Source organism: Acomys minous (assembly GCF_964271855.1).
Source record: "Acomys minous genome assembly, chromosome: 15".
Classification (NCBI taxonomy): domain Eukaryota; kingdom Metazoa; phylum Chordata; class Mammalia; order Rodentia; family Muridae; genus Acomys; species Acomys minous.
This window is the reverse complement of record NC_140497.1, coordinates 69,785,493-69,804,129: the sequence shown is the minus strand read 5'-3', so window position 1 is coordinate 69,804,129 and position 18,637 is coordinate 69,785,493. Positions and strand designations below refer to the sequence as shown.

At 40.8% G+C, this 18,637-nt stretch overlaps 1 protein-coding gene across 1 annotated transcript; it reads left to right on the top strand.

The window, feature by feature from the left end:
- Positions 1-3,503: 3,503 nt before the first annotated feature.
- On the top strand, positions 3,504-18,637 carry LOC311584102 (UDP-glucuronosyltransferase 2B31-like). The gene is made up of 6 exons (XM_084758190.1): positions 3,504-4,280; positions 6,303-6,451; positions 12,078-12,209; positions 15,088-15,175; positions 15,696-15,915; positions 17,718-18,637. The coding sequence occupies exons 1-6, from the start codon at positions 3,557-3,559 to the stop codon at positions 17,995-17,997; spliced, it is 1,593 nt and encodes a 530-aa protein (XP_084614316.1). The 5' UTR covers positions 3,504-3,556; the 3' UTR covers positions 17,998-18,637.

Below are 18,637 nucleotides of genomic sequence, written 5' to 3'. Positions count from 1 at the left end.
TAGAGTGAGGGTAATAGCATGTGGTCTGTATGTCTATAGTGAAGCCACTGCTGGACATATGTGTGTTCAGATGTTGTGGCAGAGGGGAAAGGCATTCTCTGCCCTCCCGCTCCCCCACCCACCCACCCACCCAGGTCCTGAGTCAAGCTCTCCACAGAAATACTGTGGCTTGGGCCAAACACCTTCCTGTGTTTTCATTTCATGATCAAAGTGAAATGTGGATTACTGTTGATTGAGGCAATAAGTTACAATCAGAGATACCTGAAGGGCATCTAGTGCTGGGCTTATGTTAAACGTGTAATGATGGTGAACCAGGGTCTCAGAGTCCTTGTTGTTTCTTTAGTAAGTCATAGTGGTTATGGGGGGAAAAAGGGACTTTTTGCTCTTGTAGAGGATTTGCATATTATACCCTGCACCCACAGGAGGCTCATCACCATCTGTAATTCCAGAGTATCTGAAGCCCTCTCCTGGTTCCTGCATGCACATGGTGTACAGACATACATGCAGGCAAAACACTAATGTACATAAAACAAAAATAAACACATCTTTAAAGAACTCCTGTACTTTATGTGTTACACTGCCATAATTTACCAGGCTTAACTTCAATTCACAGGTTAATGTAGTCCTTTAAAAATCTACACTTAGAGCTGGGTGGTGGTGAGCCATGCCTTTAATCCCAACACTCCAGTGGCAGAGGCCGGCAGGTCTCTGTGAGTTTGGCCTATGGATTGTGTTTTAGGAGAGCCAAAACTATACAGAGGAACCCTGTCTCAAAAGAAAAAATTTAAATAAAAATAAAACAATCCCCTCTTAGTGTCCATATCATTCTGAAAATACTAAGCATGTGTCAACTACATGGTTCCAGAACAGTGTAGTTTTTACTTTTCCTTTCCAAAATAGCCTTATTGTTAAAGTGAAAATACGCATAGCAAAGGCATACTCTAAGATCTAATGAGTTTCTCTCTCAATACTTTTATCATTTAAATTCTAGCAGAAATTAAAATACAGGGTGCTTACTAAAACCAAAGCACTATCCCTTAGCATATTATACTTATTCGGCATTTTACGGAGCACATTTATATTAATTCTAAATTACAGAAAAGCCAGATTGCAAGAGGATAAACAACTAGCCGACAGTCACACTATAGAAAGTGTCATAACACAAGTGTACACATAGCTAAGATACAATTGTAGTGCCCTCGGCTCTAAAGTCAGTGACTCTCACATCTCTCTTCAAAATAAAGTCCAAGAACTAATAAAACTTTTTAAGAAATGTCAATATGTTGAGATGGCTCACCATGTAAAAACAGCAGCTGCCAGGCATGACGACCTGAGTTCAATCCCTAGGACTTCTACATCTGTGTATGTCATGCATACGCCCACAGAAACACCAATAATTAAGTGTGATTGTAAGGTGCCATTATAAAATTAATAAAAGGCACAAGATACATTACTTGAGTGTCAAGTTCATCTTCCTAGTTCAGACTCAAAGAATTTTCAAATTTAAGCTGTATGTACAGGATCATGTAAAACTTGCTTCAAGTGGATCCAAAGGAAAGTTAAGGCCTAGGATCACTTAAAAATCAAATGGGGAAACAAGAAGCACAGAGGTGATTCCGCAACCAAGTTTCACTTCTTGGGATCTGTTTCCAGATAGTCTGGACATCTCAGAATATCCCATAAGAACATCAAATTTCCTTGAAAACAGAAAAGGAAAACTCAGGATTCAATTCACTCTTATTTGAAATTTATACTAATTTTCACACAGGTACAATTAGAAACGTTACATGAATTTAGTCAATGTATCTTCTGCATGGCCCTACTAAACTGACACCATTTGACTGAAGGTTAAACTATATGAAATAGACAGAATTATTCATTTAGCAACATATATGCAAAGTAAGCACACTTCCTTATGCAAACTACTCAATATCTGTCTGATAAGCCAAAGAATAAATGAATGGCCAGTGAACTTTATGAGTGAGGTAAACAGCTGTTATCATGAAACTGGGTCCACGTGTTAAAGAAAGATGAGAGAAGAAATGTAAACACCCAGGGAAGAGCTTACACTAAATGCTACCATGGTATGCTTTATACTTATCTATATTGTGCCGGTAATTATTAGCATAAACAAAATTAACTAAACTCTTTCATCTTAACCAGTTATTTTAAGTCTTTTCATGGATACAGTAATGCAGAAACAGAGCAATACAAACCGTTCCTTGCCAAGGAGGTGGTGGTCCCATGTAATGAAATTCTCTCACATAATCATTGTAGGTCTAAAATAAAAGATGATATTGTCAATAATAAATTAAAATGGATGGAATACAAAACAAATCAGACCCTAACTTTAAGTATGTAAAATTTATTGCTTACCCCAATTAAAAATACAACTCCTCGAACTCCTGAAAATTGTCTGTTGGGAATAAGATTTGTGAAACTAAATTCAGGTCATATATAAACTAGCTCCAAGAATGCAATTCAAAGCTAAGCAAGAGTGAACCCAACTTACCTGTCAACTTCCTGGTATCGAGGATCCTTTAAATACCCTGTTCAAACATCAAGCATTTTAGTAAATCAAATTCTATGTTCTCACTATGGCATTATAATTAAACCTTCCTTACCCTTGTTTTCATTCTTCCCTTGAAAAACATACTTTAAAGGATGTTATCCATCAACTACTACAGAGGCTTTTCCATGTATCATGTGAGCTTTGTGCAGAAGATCAACTTGAGTGCAACTTGAGGACACTGAAGCAGAATGGCTTTAAACAATGTTTACCTTTCACCTTGAGAACTTACAGCTAAGTTTTAAAACATGAAAACTCAAATGGACACAAAACTGTCAAAGCTGCAAAAATGAGCATATGTGTACTCCAAGAATCAAGTAACAAAACAGGTGTTTACTCCATATCTGCCTTCGTTTAAGAAGAATACAACAAACAACTATAATAAAAATGTCTGATTGGCCCTGTTCCTGGGGAAAAGGTACTTCTTAAAACCCATTTTGTTATAAAACACTAGAGTTATAATGCTAACCAAAACCAATTTCTAGAGTTTTACAGGTGTGTCAGTGATTATAATAGAAATATACCCCGTTTTAATCCTTATGAGCACACTAGCTGAAAATTTACACTTGAATGAATCATATACCTGAAATCATTAAATAGTGTGGCAAATCACTGATGTCTCCAGCTCGCACAGGAAAGTACACTGAACTGAAAACTAAAAGGAAAATGTAATGAGACGCTTATGTCTTTACTTGAGGTTCTTTATCAGGGAAGCCACATTAGGGGAGAGAGTGAGAGAGCACTTATTCTCCAGGGTTCTCCAAGTACCTAATATATTCAAGGACACAGAATCTGGAATCACTTCCCACCACCACATCTGCCTCTTGGTTTTGGCACTTGCCATTCAGAGGCTGTGACTATCCTGTGTGTATTTGCTTTCAAGGGGACAAGTTATACATTAACAAACTGAGTATTACTCTCTCTCTCTCTCTAGCTGCAAGAACTGAGTGACCTGGCATTTGAAAGGAAGCTCTGAATGTAACCAAGATGTCTGTGAAAATGACAGCAGCCCTGCTCCTGCTACAGCTGAGTGGCTTCTTTGGAGCTGCCAACAGTGGGAAGGTGCTGGTGTGGCCAATGGAGTTCAGCCATTGGCTCAACTTAAGGGCAATCCTAGATGAGCTTGTGAAGAAGGGACATGAGGTGACTGTTCTGAGACCGTCAGTTTTCTTTTCCTATGAGGTTGACAACACATCTGCTATTGAGTTTGAGACATATCCTTCATCCTATTCCATGAATAAGGTAAAGGAACATTTTGTGGAAGGCTTCAGCAAGATCATTTATGAGCTGCCAAAGCAATCGTTTTGGGCATACTTTTTAATGTTGCAAGAACTGTATTTGAGACAATCAGATTATTGTGAGAGCCTCTGCAGAGACGTGGTTTTTAACAAGGACCTCATGATAAAACTACAGAAATCAAGCTTTGATGTCATTGTAGCAGACCCCTTCATCCCCTGTGGTGACTTGCTGGCTGAGATTCTCCAGATACCCTTTGTTTACAGTCTCCGCTTCTTCTTTGGCAATACTTATGAAAAGTACAGTGGAGGACTCCCGCTGCCTCCATCCTATGTGCCTGCTGCTATGTCAGGACTGAGTGACAGAATGACATTCATAGAGAGAGTGCAGAGTGTCATCTACATGCTTTCTTTTGACTTTTGGTTCCAGACATTTAATGAGAAGAAGTGGAATGAGCTTTACAGTGAAGTCTTAGGTAAGTGCTGTGTCCCTTTTAACTACAGCACTCTCAATTTGCTGTGTCATTGAAGGTGACCTTGAGAGAACAAGAGAGCCAACTCATAAGTAAAATGGTGAGAAACCTGTGACATTACCTGTCAAATGCAAAGTATTGTAAAAGAGTCTCTGTTCCAATGGCAAATTTGAAAGACTTGTCTCTGACTTTCACAGGACACTTCACAAAGGCACATGTTCACCTAGAAATATATGTGGGTTTCTCTACCCAAGAACATAGCCATTTACTACCTATTTTATTTCACTTCTTTAAAACACTTTTCCTGGGTGGTTTTTATCATTGTTGTTGCTGTTGCTGCTGCTGCTGTTGCTGCTGCTGCTGCTGTTGCTGCTGCTGCTGTTGCTACTGCTGCTGTTGCTGCTGCTGCTGCCGTTGCTGCTGCTGTTGCTGCTGCTGCTGCTATTGTCATTATCAATTAGTATATTGATTGGAAGGCTGTGTCACTGCACAACCCTGAAAGTCAGAGGACAAAGTGTGGAGCCTCTTCTTTCTTTGCCTTCTTACACATATGCTGAGAATGGAAGTATGTTTGCACCATTGCAAAGCCAGGGCTTCACCCCATTGACCTGTCCAGATGACACCACAATGCTTGTTTTAAACTTACAGAATGTCTTCTTTGCTGACAGACATGCAAACTGAGGACTGAGGAGTAACACAGATTGCAAGCCCAACTACATATCAGGCCTGTTGAAAATACCAATTTCCGCTCATTGTTTTATTTAAATTTGAAATATTTTCTGTCTTTTTATAATGAATTTGTTCATAGTTGTGAGTTCATTCTCTCTATCCTAGAAAACCCAAGTTTGTGAATGCAAAATTTTAGAAAATCAGTATTCCCTCACTGAGTGTTTAAAACTCTTCTTTAAACTTCTAATGGTTCCAGAGAATGGCTCCAGATGAAGCTACATGCAGCCAAGAACCTGAACAACTTTCCTCCATTCAGAGGCCCTAAGGAGTGGTAGGACAAAATGCCTTCCTACTAACTGTCCTCTGACCTATGCCCTCTACACACACACACACACACACACACACACACACACACACACACACACACACAAACACACACATGAATGAGTGCCTTTTAAAATTAAACAATGCTGAAGTATCTACATGGTAATTTTAGTCACAGAGTTTTAAACAGTGTCTCTTTTTAAAGAAAAAAATGTATAGACTTTTATCCTTTATTATCTGGAAACAAACTTAGACATACCTAATTACTGTACAGTCTGTCATAGTTTATGAGCAGTACCAGGACAAAGAGCTCAGGTAGCCTCACAAATTCTCTTCCAGGTCAGCCTGGGTTTTATAGTAAAACCCTGTCTCAAACTAAAATGTTGATCTTTACCCTGGGCACGGCTGCACGCACCTCCAATCCCTGCAGTTGAGATGAGGAGGAAGATAATCGAAAGTTCAAAGTCAATTTGGCTACATAGTAACTTAGGGACCAGCCTGGGCTCCATCCAACTATCTCCAAACAAAAGAAGACAGCACACAAATTCCCACTTCACTTAGAGGAATACACATCAAGTTTCCAGCTGCTCAATATTGCAAAGGAGATGGATACTTCCAGGGAAAGGTGGTTCCCTTAGTATGAGGGGCACTGATCATAGATAATGGCATTTAATTGCATTTCAATGTCACACACATAATTACCAAGCCAGAGTGAGATACAGATATGGTGTCTTCTCAAAGCCACCCACACAGTGATTTTATATATCTCTAAGCCTAAGTATGTGCAACATATATGTTACAAAATCATATCAAACACTACGTGTGCATGTACACAACACAACCACACACACACACACACACACACACACACACACACACACACACACACATACTGTTTTTCATATCCCACATTTACACATGTCAACATCTTTTCTGCATTATCAAGAGTGCTTCCAGAAGGTTACCTGGCATACTCACCTTCACCTGACACTGTGTCACATCTTATACCTTCACTCTTCTGATTCTTCCTAGGAAGACCCACAACACTCGCTGAGACTATGGGGAAGGCAGATATATGGCTCATTCGAACCTATTGGGATTTGGAATTTCCTCATCCTCTCTTACCAAATTTTGATTTTGTTGGTGGACTCCACTGCAGACCTGCCAAGCCCCTGCCTAGGGTAAATATATTCTTGTTTGCTTGCTTCTGTTTGCCTTGAATATCCAGCAAGAGTGATCATCTTTTATTCTTTCAGGATGTTTGTGTCCAACTCAGAGAGGCAAAGGAGACCAGTATAGCGACCAGCCAGTGGAAACTCCTGAATCTATTCCATCACAAAAGTCTCCATTTCCTTTATGCAAACCTGTGGGGCTAAGGGATGGCATAGTTAGACTACAACACAACATGGAGAAATCTTTAGTGATTCACACCAGAATACAGATAGTGTGACAGGTACATCCCACAGGAAGTGCTGAGTGTACAGAGACACAAAGGGTGCACAGGCTCACCCAGAATCACCAGCAGTTCTACTCTTAATGACTCACTGTAAGGGAATAACAGGACCATGGCACTGTTAACAAGGAGGAAATGGCAAGTTGCCTGGCAGTAAAAGTAAAGAGGAAGTATGGAGCAAGATAAGGGAAACAGTTTGCTTATCCTATATAAGGGATTAGACTCTCTCAGAAAAGAAAGGAACTTAATTCAAGGTACAGAATGCAGCCCCTGGTGGTGTTGGCCAGAAGGGTCCAGACTATTAAAACAATGGTGGGTGTTTTCATTGCCCCTACTACCCACTATGCTTTCATAGTAGGACTCTGATGCCGAGGAAATGACACATTTTGATCATAAAAAAGAAAGACATCAGGTGGCACTGACTAGGACACTTCCTCCTGCTTCTAATTCTCATAGCAATGGAATGTGCTGCGTAGGCTGCGGTGAAAAACTTCATCAACTGCCTTCCCCTGATATCAACCCAGTGAGCTGCAAGGACTGGCCTGGCAAGATTTGTCCATGAGTACAATGGCAGTGTGAGTGTCATGGGGAACCAACTGATAGGGGCTGAGATTTAAGGCCCCCACACAGGAGGAAAGCCATGTCCGGTGTTATATATCTGGACATGAACATGTGCTTGGCGAGGCCGTGGGCCTCAGTAATGAACCAACTCCCATTACTTTGTTTAATGGGGGCACTAGCAGGGTGCCTTCTTAGTTAATATCTCTCTATGCACATCAGCTCACTTCTCACACCTCCTCTGAGAAGGTTTTGATGTAACGTGCATTAGACAGCATAGAAACTCACAGGCAGTCATTCAAGGACCCAAAATAAGCGACTGTCAAGTCCTCTACTTTGATATCTATATCAATGTCTCCCTCAAGGGTCAGAGACAAGGTGTAGTAGGAGGCAGAAACACTTTAAGGGGAATAGGATGGGGAAGATCAGAGGAAGCATTGTCCTCTGGATATGACAGGGCCCCAGCACTAGCGAACTCCATCAGCGCCTATGGCTGCCTTCACAAGAGCTGCCCGAGAGTGTGTTAGCCAGCATGTTTGCGTGGAGTGGGCTGCGGCTCATCAACAAATCCAACTTACTGAGTGGGTGTGTCAACAGTTGACAGCTTCTAAAGGAATATGAGTCAATTCCTTTAAAGATATGACTACTGATAAGTTACCCATGCTCTAGTGAGTGGCCCACAACATACAGAATTTTATGGCCAGAAGACACTGAAATGAATGAGTTATTAAAGTTGGTAAAGTGAGGTTTAAAATGTAGTAATATTCTCTTGTTACATCTCTGCCAAAGTAAGAGTTTTCTTTATTAGATAAAGAGTTTATTAAATGAGCATAGAGAGAGAGGAAAGGGCGAGCAGGGATACCCCAGAGAGAGAGAGAGAGAGAGAGAGAGAGAGCGAGGCAGAGAGATAGGGAGAGAGAGGAAGAAAGAGAGCAAGATTCTTTTTGTAATTAATCATTTTAATATAATTTATCAATATTACATGCACATTGTTATCCCCTCACTTTATCTCCCTGTAACCACTCTCCTTTCCTCTCCTGACTTATTCCCCTCCCCTAGGCTTCTGGGGTGGGTGTGGGGGTCACTTTTCCCCTACCAGCTGACCACAGCCTATCAGGTCTCATGCTGATAGCCTGCATCCCCTTCCTCTATGTGCCCACAGGGCCACCCAGCTGAGGGAAAGTGATTCAATTGCAGGCACCAGAGTTCATGTCAGAGGCAGTCCCTGCTCCCTCCTTCCTCCCCACTGTGAAGAGTGAGCTGTCATTGGCTATGTCTGAAAAGGGGATCTAGGTTCTTTGTATGCATTGTCCTTATTTGGTGCTTCAGTTTGTGTGGGACCCCTTGGCTGAAGATCCAACAACCTTGATGATCTCTCTGTGCGGCTCCTGAAGAGAACAAATATGAGAGATTTGAACAAGCTAGTAGGTGTAAGAGAGAAGAGATAATGGACTTAGGGATATTGTTAACTTATGTTGAAAACAGAATTAGGGCTTCCTTGTGCTGTCTTCTTCTGTACTAATGAGTTTCCCCTCACCTTTCCTTCAGCTCCTTGACAACAGATAAGACAGTGAGATTGGGCAGTGACAAATTCGTGGCAGTGCCTGGCAGTGTGCTATGAGTGAGGACATGCCCTGGGACCATTTAAAATGAAAACACTTTCACCCAGGATTCTAAAATGCTATTTCTGTGTCTTTACGTTAAGATAAGTGATGAAGGCAGGAAAGTAACAATCTGTCGCAGGATTTGGGAGTGTTCAACCCACGCAGTTAAGGATTTAAAGTTAATTGAACAGCAGTCTATTTCTGTAAATAAGAGGTCCATGGAGTTGCAACTGATGACGGTGTAGATTTATGTTAGTACCATTGCATCATCCCTTAAGAAGCTGTACTCTGTGATGAGGAGACAGAGACAGAGACAGAGGTTTGTGTTGTGGGGCTTGAACGGTGGCTGATATTTTAAGAGCACTTGCTGCAGTTGCAGAGGATCCAGCACCCACGTGGTTCTTCATGATCATCTATCCTCCAGTTCTAGAGACACTGACTCCCTCTCCTACCTCCTGGGGACACTTTCACAATTATAGAATGCATGTAATATGTGTAGGCAAAAAAAAAAAACAACCCACACACACACAAAATAAAATATTAAAGAAGAGAATTTGTTTTACAATAAACTGTTGAGAAATTATGCATAAAAATAATTTAGGTGTATGTAGGATAATGGTTCATAGAAGTTCTTCATGACAGAAACATTGAATGGTACCTAGATAAAACACTGCTATTATTTTATACGTGTGCTATGAACATATAATAATGGTCAACATTTCCATTGCAAATCCATAAAATATATCTATGACTATTTTTCAAAGAATACACAAGTACTTCCTCAATCACAACATAAATTTACATAAATATTTTAAAAGAAACAATAATTTACAAACAATGAAACATAGAGAAAAATCTATGATGTTCTGTATGAGTAAAACTGCTCTTGTAACAAGATTTTAGTTTTCTAAATGGATATTATATAATCAGCAAGTATGTGTGTACTTACGTACATATAGTTTATCTTAAATATGTGTTCCTGGGATACAACACAAGGTGGCAATAATAGAACACATGTGACATGAAAGTAGAAAGGGAAACTTGTAGTACAAAATAAAATTGGAATTAGATACACAGAGGCATGGAACAGGAAACAATCAAAAACAAAAACAAATTATATTTCAAAATGTCACAGTGACACCCACTGCGCTCTGCACTGATTTAAAAATGGAGGGCACTGGAGAGACTGCTCAGGGCATAAGAGCAATTGCTGCCCTTGTAGAGGACCTGTGTTTAGTTCACAGATTTACAAAACCAGGCAAAACGAAATCCTTCTAGAAGACAGGGAACAATTGCCACTCTCAAGACAGTCAGCAAGTAAGATTTCTAATGAATCAGGTGCCCTTAACTCTACAGACTTAACTGTAACCAGATTCTACAATCCAAGAAATTTAAGCCAACCTATTAGAATGGAGAAACTGAAGGACACTGGCTTCCGTTTGTTCAGAATTCAAATTCAACCTATAAAGGAGAGTGATACATTTAGAAAACAAAATACACCCTAGCCAACATGATCAACTGTTTTTGTTCAGGAATTTGACTCAGTAACAGAGAGTTGGTCAATAAGTCATGACTAATAACTATGGTTTCAAATATGTGCATGGATGGTACAGTATGGCCATGCCGGGAAAACAGTGATGAGTTGAATCCTGTCTGTGGTAGAACTCCTTGAGGTTTATGATAAGAAAGTTATTTTGAGTCTTGAGAGCCAAATGTCCCCTAGGAAAGAGTATGCACGGTATGAAAATGAAGAATGATTAGGACAAATATCAGCATTTTGATTAAAGTAATTCAACAAGATTCTGGATAAGAATGTTTTCTAGTACTCAGGTGTGCAAAGAACACACAAACACTGAAGGCAGAGAGAGGTCCAAAGCCAAGTCCTACACAGGGGTTTGAGAGAAGACTAATGGAGTATGGACAAAAAAAACTCACCTAAGAAGTCAGTGTCTCTATTTGCTCTCTTGATCAATCACAAAAGTTAAAACATGCACCTGTGTGCACATAGACACACAAACACACACACACACACAAATGCATATGTACAAACCTATATACCTGCTTACATATACTTGCAGAAGCAGACACAGTGAAACACATTGACGGCGTATACTAAATATCTTTCCAATCCAAGTAACATCTGCTTGTTTAAACTCAATGGAAAGAGAATGGACAATCTTTTGAAAATTAGGAATGGATTCATGGTGTGAGTTCCACTCCTAAGTATGTATGCAAGTGAACTGAATGAAGGATCTCAACAAGACAGTTGTGTGAGGTTGAGGACAGTGGCACTGCTCCTGCTGGGCAGAATGATGAGGTCAGCACAAGAATGGCCCCCACAGGCTCAAATATTTCAGTGTTTGGTTCCCAGTTGGTGAAGTGTTTAGGAAGGATTAGGAGGAGTGGCTTTGTGGAGAAAATGTGTCACCAGGCTTTGGTATCAAAAGCCTAAGCCATGCCTGGTCTCTTTCTTTCTATCTGCAATGTATGGATTAGCTTGAGCCCTGGGATCCTAATCCAGGACCATGCTGCCTGCCTGCCACAGTGCTACCCAAAAATATGTCAGTAAACTACCCAAAAAAAAAACTGTAATCAAAACCCTAATTACATACTTTAATTTACAAGTTACATTAATTATGGTGTCTTCTCCCATGCAGAGCAGTAACTAAGAAAAGGGGCAGTAACTTATATGTCAATAGAATTATAGAGGAAAATATATTGTGTGCAAATTTAAGGAACTGTCCCTAAACCTGAAACCCTATGCTATGTATGCATGGAATGTCCTCTAAAACAGTACACTAGGGAAACTGAGCCAGCAAACAAGCAAGAAGTAAAATAAGAAGAATATCTTATGTAAACTACCTAGAGTGGTCAAAATAATAGAAACAGAAAGCAGATATTTGGTACCTAAAGGACGGGGGAAGGAGAAGGAGAACTTTGGATTTAATTTCCACACATCTTGGTTTCAAGATGAAAACAACATGGGGCTGTTTGTATGACTTGAGAACTGTAAGCCATGTACAACAGGTTCCAACGGTCCATCCTATATGTGGGTGTGAACAGTCTCAACGCACCCACTGTTCTGCTCATTTACAGCAGTGCTCAGTTCCTTCACCTGGATGTTGGCATCAGTTCATATGCAGGATGTTTACTGCTGCTGCTCTTTGTGATGCTCTGATACTTCACTAACAGGAAATAGAAGACTTCGTCCAGTCTTCCGGAGAACATGGTGTTGTGGTGTTTTCCCTGGGCTCCATGGTGGGTAACCTAACAGAAGAAAGGGCCAATGTGATTGCAGCAGGCCTGGCCCAGATCCCACAGAAGGTGAGATACAGTGTCCTGCTGATGCGTCCTCACACAGATGGTCACATGCTGCTCTAGGTCTGATTGCAGAAGCTTGGTGACACAAAGCTACCAGGGACAGATGTCAAATAGTAGATGAGGCTTTTTATTAACAACTTGATTTTTAACATTGTGTTCAGAAAGAAAACACATACCAGGTATTTGTGAACTTCGTATTGTCGACATATTATAGGCAGATCCAAAAATCTGCAGTGTCCCTCTGTCTATTTCTTTGGGGGATAACTGAGGACTCTGGACTCACAACAGTGTAATCGGATTACTATTAAATTGTAACCAGTAATTACATTGGCCCAGTAACAATAAACAAGCACTCATAATTGGCAGTTGTCAGACCAGAGAGCTGGCTTGTCTTGTAGACATGTGTTCTTCACCTAGAAGACTTGAACTTAGTTCTGAGTCCCTGAGTCTGGCAGCTCATGAATTGCCTGTAACTTCCTGACATGGGATCCAAAGTACTCCTGGCATCAGATGAGGCCAACACTTCCACTACATATATACATACACACACATACATACCACACACACACACACATATACGCACATGCACACATATACACACATATTCATACACCCCACACACATACTCAAATATACAATACTCACACAGACACACACACACAGGTGCACATGTACACAAACCATCATTCCACATACACACATAAATACACACATGTGCATATACACCCATATACTCAAACACACACATACATATAATCATATACACAGGCACAACACACACAACAAATAAAAATTAGTACTTGTCTAAAAAATGGTGTTTCTGCTTCCCTGTATTGTTTGTTTTTATTTTATCTTATATTACTTTATAACTGTTATTTGGATGCTTGTCTGTGTTATAAGGAGAGAGAGAGAAAGGAAGGATGTGGGTTTGGAAGGCAGGAGAGGGGGGCAATGTCTGGAGAGGTGTTAATGGAGAGGTAACGACACACAGAAGATATGGCATGAAATATCTCTTTTCAATACAAGTCAAAAAAATAGAAAAGAGAAAGAATATGTAAGTTTTTAAATGGGGTTTGTATCGTAGTATCATGTTCACTTGTAATATTGGCCTAATGTGATTGTCTATATTGAAAATGGGTTTAATGCAAGTATATTTCCTCTGCTAGTCTAAAACCTCTGTAGAGCAGGTTTCCTCAGCCCCAAATCCACCTGCAGGACTGAGCCTGTTAACGTTGAAATGGGGAGGATCTTGGGGACTTGCTCTTGAAGGGACCATGGGCTTAGACCATGTCACACTACAAGGGACTAAACCAACAAAATATCTTATGGTAAACATGATTATAAGTGAACTACCTCAAATACCACTGGCGAATAGTTATACTGAATTTGAAAAATAAACATTGCTATAAGTATATAGGAAAAAATGAAATCAAGGTACACATTAGTAACTCTGTTGGAGGGTTGAACTTGAATTGTAATCACACATTTCTGAACTCTTCTGCTTGGCCTTGCTGGATCTAACGTGGCCTGAGTTGCTGTTGATTAAATGTGGCAGGTGGGAACAAGGGTAAGAACAAGGATCAATGCCTGAGTGTGAGCAGTGTTGGCATCCTTGCTGCAGACATCCTTCCCGGTTCCCATCGTCTCTCCTCTTGCCTGCCTATTAGACACTGGGAAGATGACATCATTCTTCCTTTCTTTTTATTTTAAATTTAATTTATTAGGCTATCTGGATGAGACCTGATAGGCTGTGGTCATGAGGTTAGGGAGGAGGTCCTCTTCTGTCAGAGGTCTAGAGGAAGGGATAAGAGTGAAAGAGGAAGGGGGAAAGGGAAGATGCAAGTGAGAGGATAGCAATCTGGATGTAATCTGAATAAATTCCAATACATAAACTATAAAAACGATTATTCACTTTACATCCCAAAGGTAGCTCCCTTTCTCATCTCCTCCCATCCAATCCCACCATCCCCCGCTCCTCCACCCCTGTTCCTTTCCCCTAGCCCTCAGTCAGAGGGAGCTCTTCTCCTCTACCAACTGACTCCAGCCCATCAAGTCTCATCAGGACTGCCTGCATCCTCTTCCTCTGCGCTATGGTAAGGCACCTCACCAAGAGGAAGTGATGAAAGTGCAGGCAACAGAGTCTATGGCAGGGACAGACCCTGATCCCTTTACTAGAAGACCCATATGAAGTCTGACATGCATACGGACTACATCTGAGTTGAAGGGGCTAGGACCTCTCCATGCATAATCCTAGTTTAGAGCATCAGTCTTCATCAGCCCCCATGGGCCCAGATTTGTTGACTCTGTTGGTTTTCTTATAGAGCTCCTGTGCCCTCCAGGACCTTCTATCCCCCAACTCATCCATAGGACTCACTGTGCTCTGCCAAAAGTTTAGCTGGGAAACTCAGCATCTGCTTTGATCCTTTTCTGTGTGGAGAGTTTCATTGGATACCTGCAGTAGGTTCCCCTCATGTTTCCTCTCTTCAGCTGCTTCACTCTCTACTCTACTTGCCCTTCTGAAGGAGAATTAAGCTACCTCCCTAGGGTCCTTCTTGTTACTTAGCTTCCTTACATCTGTGGATTGTAATATGGTCATCTTGTATTATATGGCTGACATGCCCTGATAAGTGAATATTTACCTTGTACATCCTTCTGGGTATGGTTACATCACTCAAGATGATTTTTTCCAGCTCCATCTATTTGCCTGCATATTTCATGATGTCTTTGTTTTTGATAAATGGATAGTATTGCATTGTGTAAATGTACCACAGTTGATTTATCCATTATAAATTGAGGGATTATTTCTTAATCTCTACAGAACTCTAGTGTGACTGTCTTGATGTTTGACCAAAGGAATGAGAGGATAGCTTTATCTCCACAGGTTCTTTGGAGATTTGAAGGCAAGAAGCCAGACATCTTGGGCTCCAACACCCGTCTGTACAAATGGATCCCCCAGAATGACCTTCTAGGTGAGCAGCACCAGGACACACAGGTGGCATGAGGAATGGCTGTCAGGAAGGTCAGTGTCAACACTAAGGTAGTGATGACAGCTGTGATCTAGTCCTGAGGAACATGGATAAGGAACTGATGGGACTATTCTGTCCATTTTCATTCCAGATGGCCAGATCCATGTTTATTCTCTGCTGTTTGGAGCCAACCTATCACAAGCAGGGAAGCAGTGATGACCTCACTGTTCCTTTAGAGCATATGCACCTGAACCACAGTCTGTGCTTGCCCATGATGATTGCTCCACTTGGGTGAAGCCCTGCCCACTTTTTCCATTGCACACAATCCTTCTACTGCCACACTCCACCTCCTCTATGTGGTCTTCTCTTAATGCTCTGTGTGCTTGCAGTGCTCCTTGCTCTAAGACTTGAGAGGAGAAATGCAGTGTCACGGACATATAACGTTATCTAGAGAACAGTTCACTGTTTTGTGCCTGAATTAGACTTATGATTAATACATTGTCTTAATTTCCTGCTTTCCTAGGTCACCCAAAAACCAAAGCTTTTATAACTCATGGTGGCACCAATGGCATCTATGAGGCAATCTACCATGGGGTCCCTGTGGTTGGCATTCCTCTGTTTGGGGACCAGTATGATAATATTGTTCGTATGAAGACCAAAGGAGCAGCTGTTAGACTGGACTTTCTCACAATGTCCAGTACAGACTTGTTCACTGCACTGAAGACTGTCACCAATGACCCTTCGTGAGTACACAGTTTCTTCCCATGGTTACTAGACAAGATAGGTCCTATCTAAGGGAACAGTAGCATTCATCTGATCTTTAGCCTAATTGTGAAAGCAACAGCAATAAACATAAAACTTATTTAAACACCGTGAAGGATGCTTTAACTGTCAGTTAAGACTGTAACCACCCTATAGACTCACTGTAGAAGAAGTTTGTTTAGGATATTTTGATGCTGGAAACCATTTTCTCTTGCTAAATGAAAGGACATGATTTCTACAAATAAGATCAAATTAAATCACAGCACAATCAAGGTAAAAATAGGTCAGTTGTTTCAATTCAATGACTAAAATATCTGAAACTCTTATACTTTGTTTAAGTAATCCTCACTCATTGCCCAATTTAAAATAATTATGCATAAATGTATATATATAGATACATAAAATATGCCAAAACCAAATGTGAAGATGTGACATTTCCAGCTCTTTAGACATTTGTAATTTCATTATTATCAATGATGTAAAAAAAAAAAACCTTCTATGTTCCTTTAGTTACAATAAGACACGAAATTCTAATTCAGTCACTGACTCTCAATACCCTACTATCCTGCTATCCCGGGTCAGCATGTGTATATTAGCTGACCCCTCTGTCCCCACACACTGTCTCCCTTCCTACATGCTAGTTACCAATGGTCTACTTATACTTCTATGAAAACACCTCTTCTAGGTCCCACACAGTAGTGAGAATGGGCAGTGTTTGCCTTTTGGCCCTGGTTTATACGATTTAGTAGAATACCCTCCAGTTTTACCCTTGTTGTTGTAAAAACAGGATTGCGTCCTTCATAATGGTTGAATAATATTCAACTCAATTTTCAGACCACATTTTTCATATGTATATACCAACAATGGGCACCTCATCAGTTCTTCTCCATACCTATCAGGACTAGAGCTCCAAAAACCATGGACATTAAGGGTCATTGCAATAATGGTGTTTACTATTTCTTTAAGCAGATTCTTAATAGTAGGAAAGCTAAACTCTGGGGAAATTCTGATTATAATATGTCCCGTAAATCCACACTCTTTATGGAGTTGCTGGACTAAGTTGTATTCCCGCATTCACTTATGTTTAACAATTCCATGCCCTGGTGCAAATAAATACCTGAAATCCTGTGTTGATTCCCAGAAACTGCATTGTAAAACAGAGAATTGACATCCACACATTTTCCTCTGACCTCCACACATGATATATGGGGCATGCCACTTCCCCAGTGCCACAAACAAAGACAAATAGAATAGATACATTTATTTTTAAAGTTGAAAATTCTGCTTCCTCTGCATCCGTGTCATTACTGTGTTAGCACTCTAGGTTGACATCAGGCCATTGAGCATCCTACCTGGATTATCAGTGAGCTACATCTCAACCTTATGTCATCTTTGGAAAATATGTCCCTTTCTTATAGGTATCCATTTTTAACAGTCAATAGTTCTTATTGAGATTTCAAAGTGTTGACAGCATTTCTTCTCAAGGGAATCAATGTGATCATCTTCAAATTACATTGAACCACCTCCCTTGCAGAGCTTGGAGCACCTTACATAGGTTTGCTCTGCTGGAAAGATTTACTTCCCCCAATGATTTTTCATTCCACTTTTGGGTAGAATCCCTCTCAGATAATGCCAACCTCCAGGGAATCTTCCAAACATGCCCAAATAGAAACACCTGCCGTTCTCCTACTCAATCTATTGAGACTCATGACGTTTTCCTTGAATAGTCCATGGGCTTGATGCAGAAAGTAAACTAACTAGTTCTCAATGTTGGTGTCTTTAGCTACAAGGAAAATGCCATGCGGCTATCCAGAATTCACCATGAACAGCCCGTGAAGCCCCTGGACCGAGCCGTCTTCTGGATAGAGTTTGTCATGCGCCACAAGGGAGCCAAGCATCTTCGTGTTGCAGCCCATAACCTCAGCTGGGTCCAGTACCATTCTCTGGATGTGATCGGGTTCCTGCTGGCCTGCGTGGTGACTGTACTGTTGCTCATCACAAAGTGCTGTCTCTTTGGTTGCCAGAAGGTTACCAAAGCTGGAAGGAAGAAGAAAAGGCAGTAGCTGCACTGGAGAGGAATAACAGATGGACCACCTCTAGGCCATTGCTTCAAGGGAGGCCAGGATGGCAGGACCCTTTATCCTGTGACAACCTTTCCTCTCCTTGCCTCACTAAATCACAGTATCGCTTTCAGAACTGTAATACTCAATGATAAGTTAGAAATATTTTTGGCCACAGTTCAAAGACCTAGAAAGCACTGAAGATCAGACGATATTAGTGGTTCTTTTAAAACTTCTTCTGTGCTGCCAGATGCAGTGGCACATACCTGTAGCCCCAGCGCTCAGGGAGGCAGGGGCAGGTGGATCTCTGTGAGGTCGAGGCCAGCCTGGTCTACAAAGTGAGGTCAGGAGAGCCAGGTTGACACAGAGAAACACCATCTTGAAAAAGCAAAAAACAAACAAACAATAAATACTTCTTTGATGCTAGAGAGATGGCTCAGTGGTTAACAGCAACTTAGGTTTTGATGCCTAATAGAACTGAGCACATAATGATTTAATACCAGTGCAGGATAGCCCTCATTGGATAATAAATACTGAAGGGTTATTTTCTAAGTTCTACATGAAACAACTCCTTACCTCTAACGTACATGTGTTTGTGGGTGTGTTATAAGTTTTTAATTAAAATTTATCATTTTTCCTTTCA

Excerpts from the sequence above, each read along its gene's own strand:
- LOC311584102 (XM_084758190.1), top strand. The coding sequence starts at position 3,557 with ATGTCTGTGAAAATGACAGCAGCCCTGCTCCTGCTACAGCTGAGTGGC. Across the intron at positions 4,281-6,302 it reads GCTTTACAGTGAAGTCTTAG|GAAGACCCACAACACTCGCT; the intron begins GTAAGTGCTGTG and ends GATTCTTCCTAG. Across the intron at positions 12,210-15,087 it reads TGGCCCAGATCCCACAGAAG|GTTCTTTGGAGATTTGAAGG; the intron begins GTGAGATACAGT and ends TTATCTCCACAG.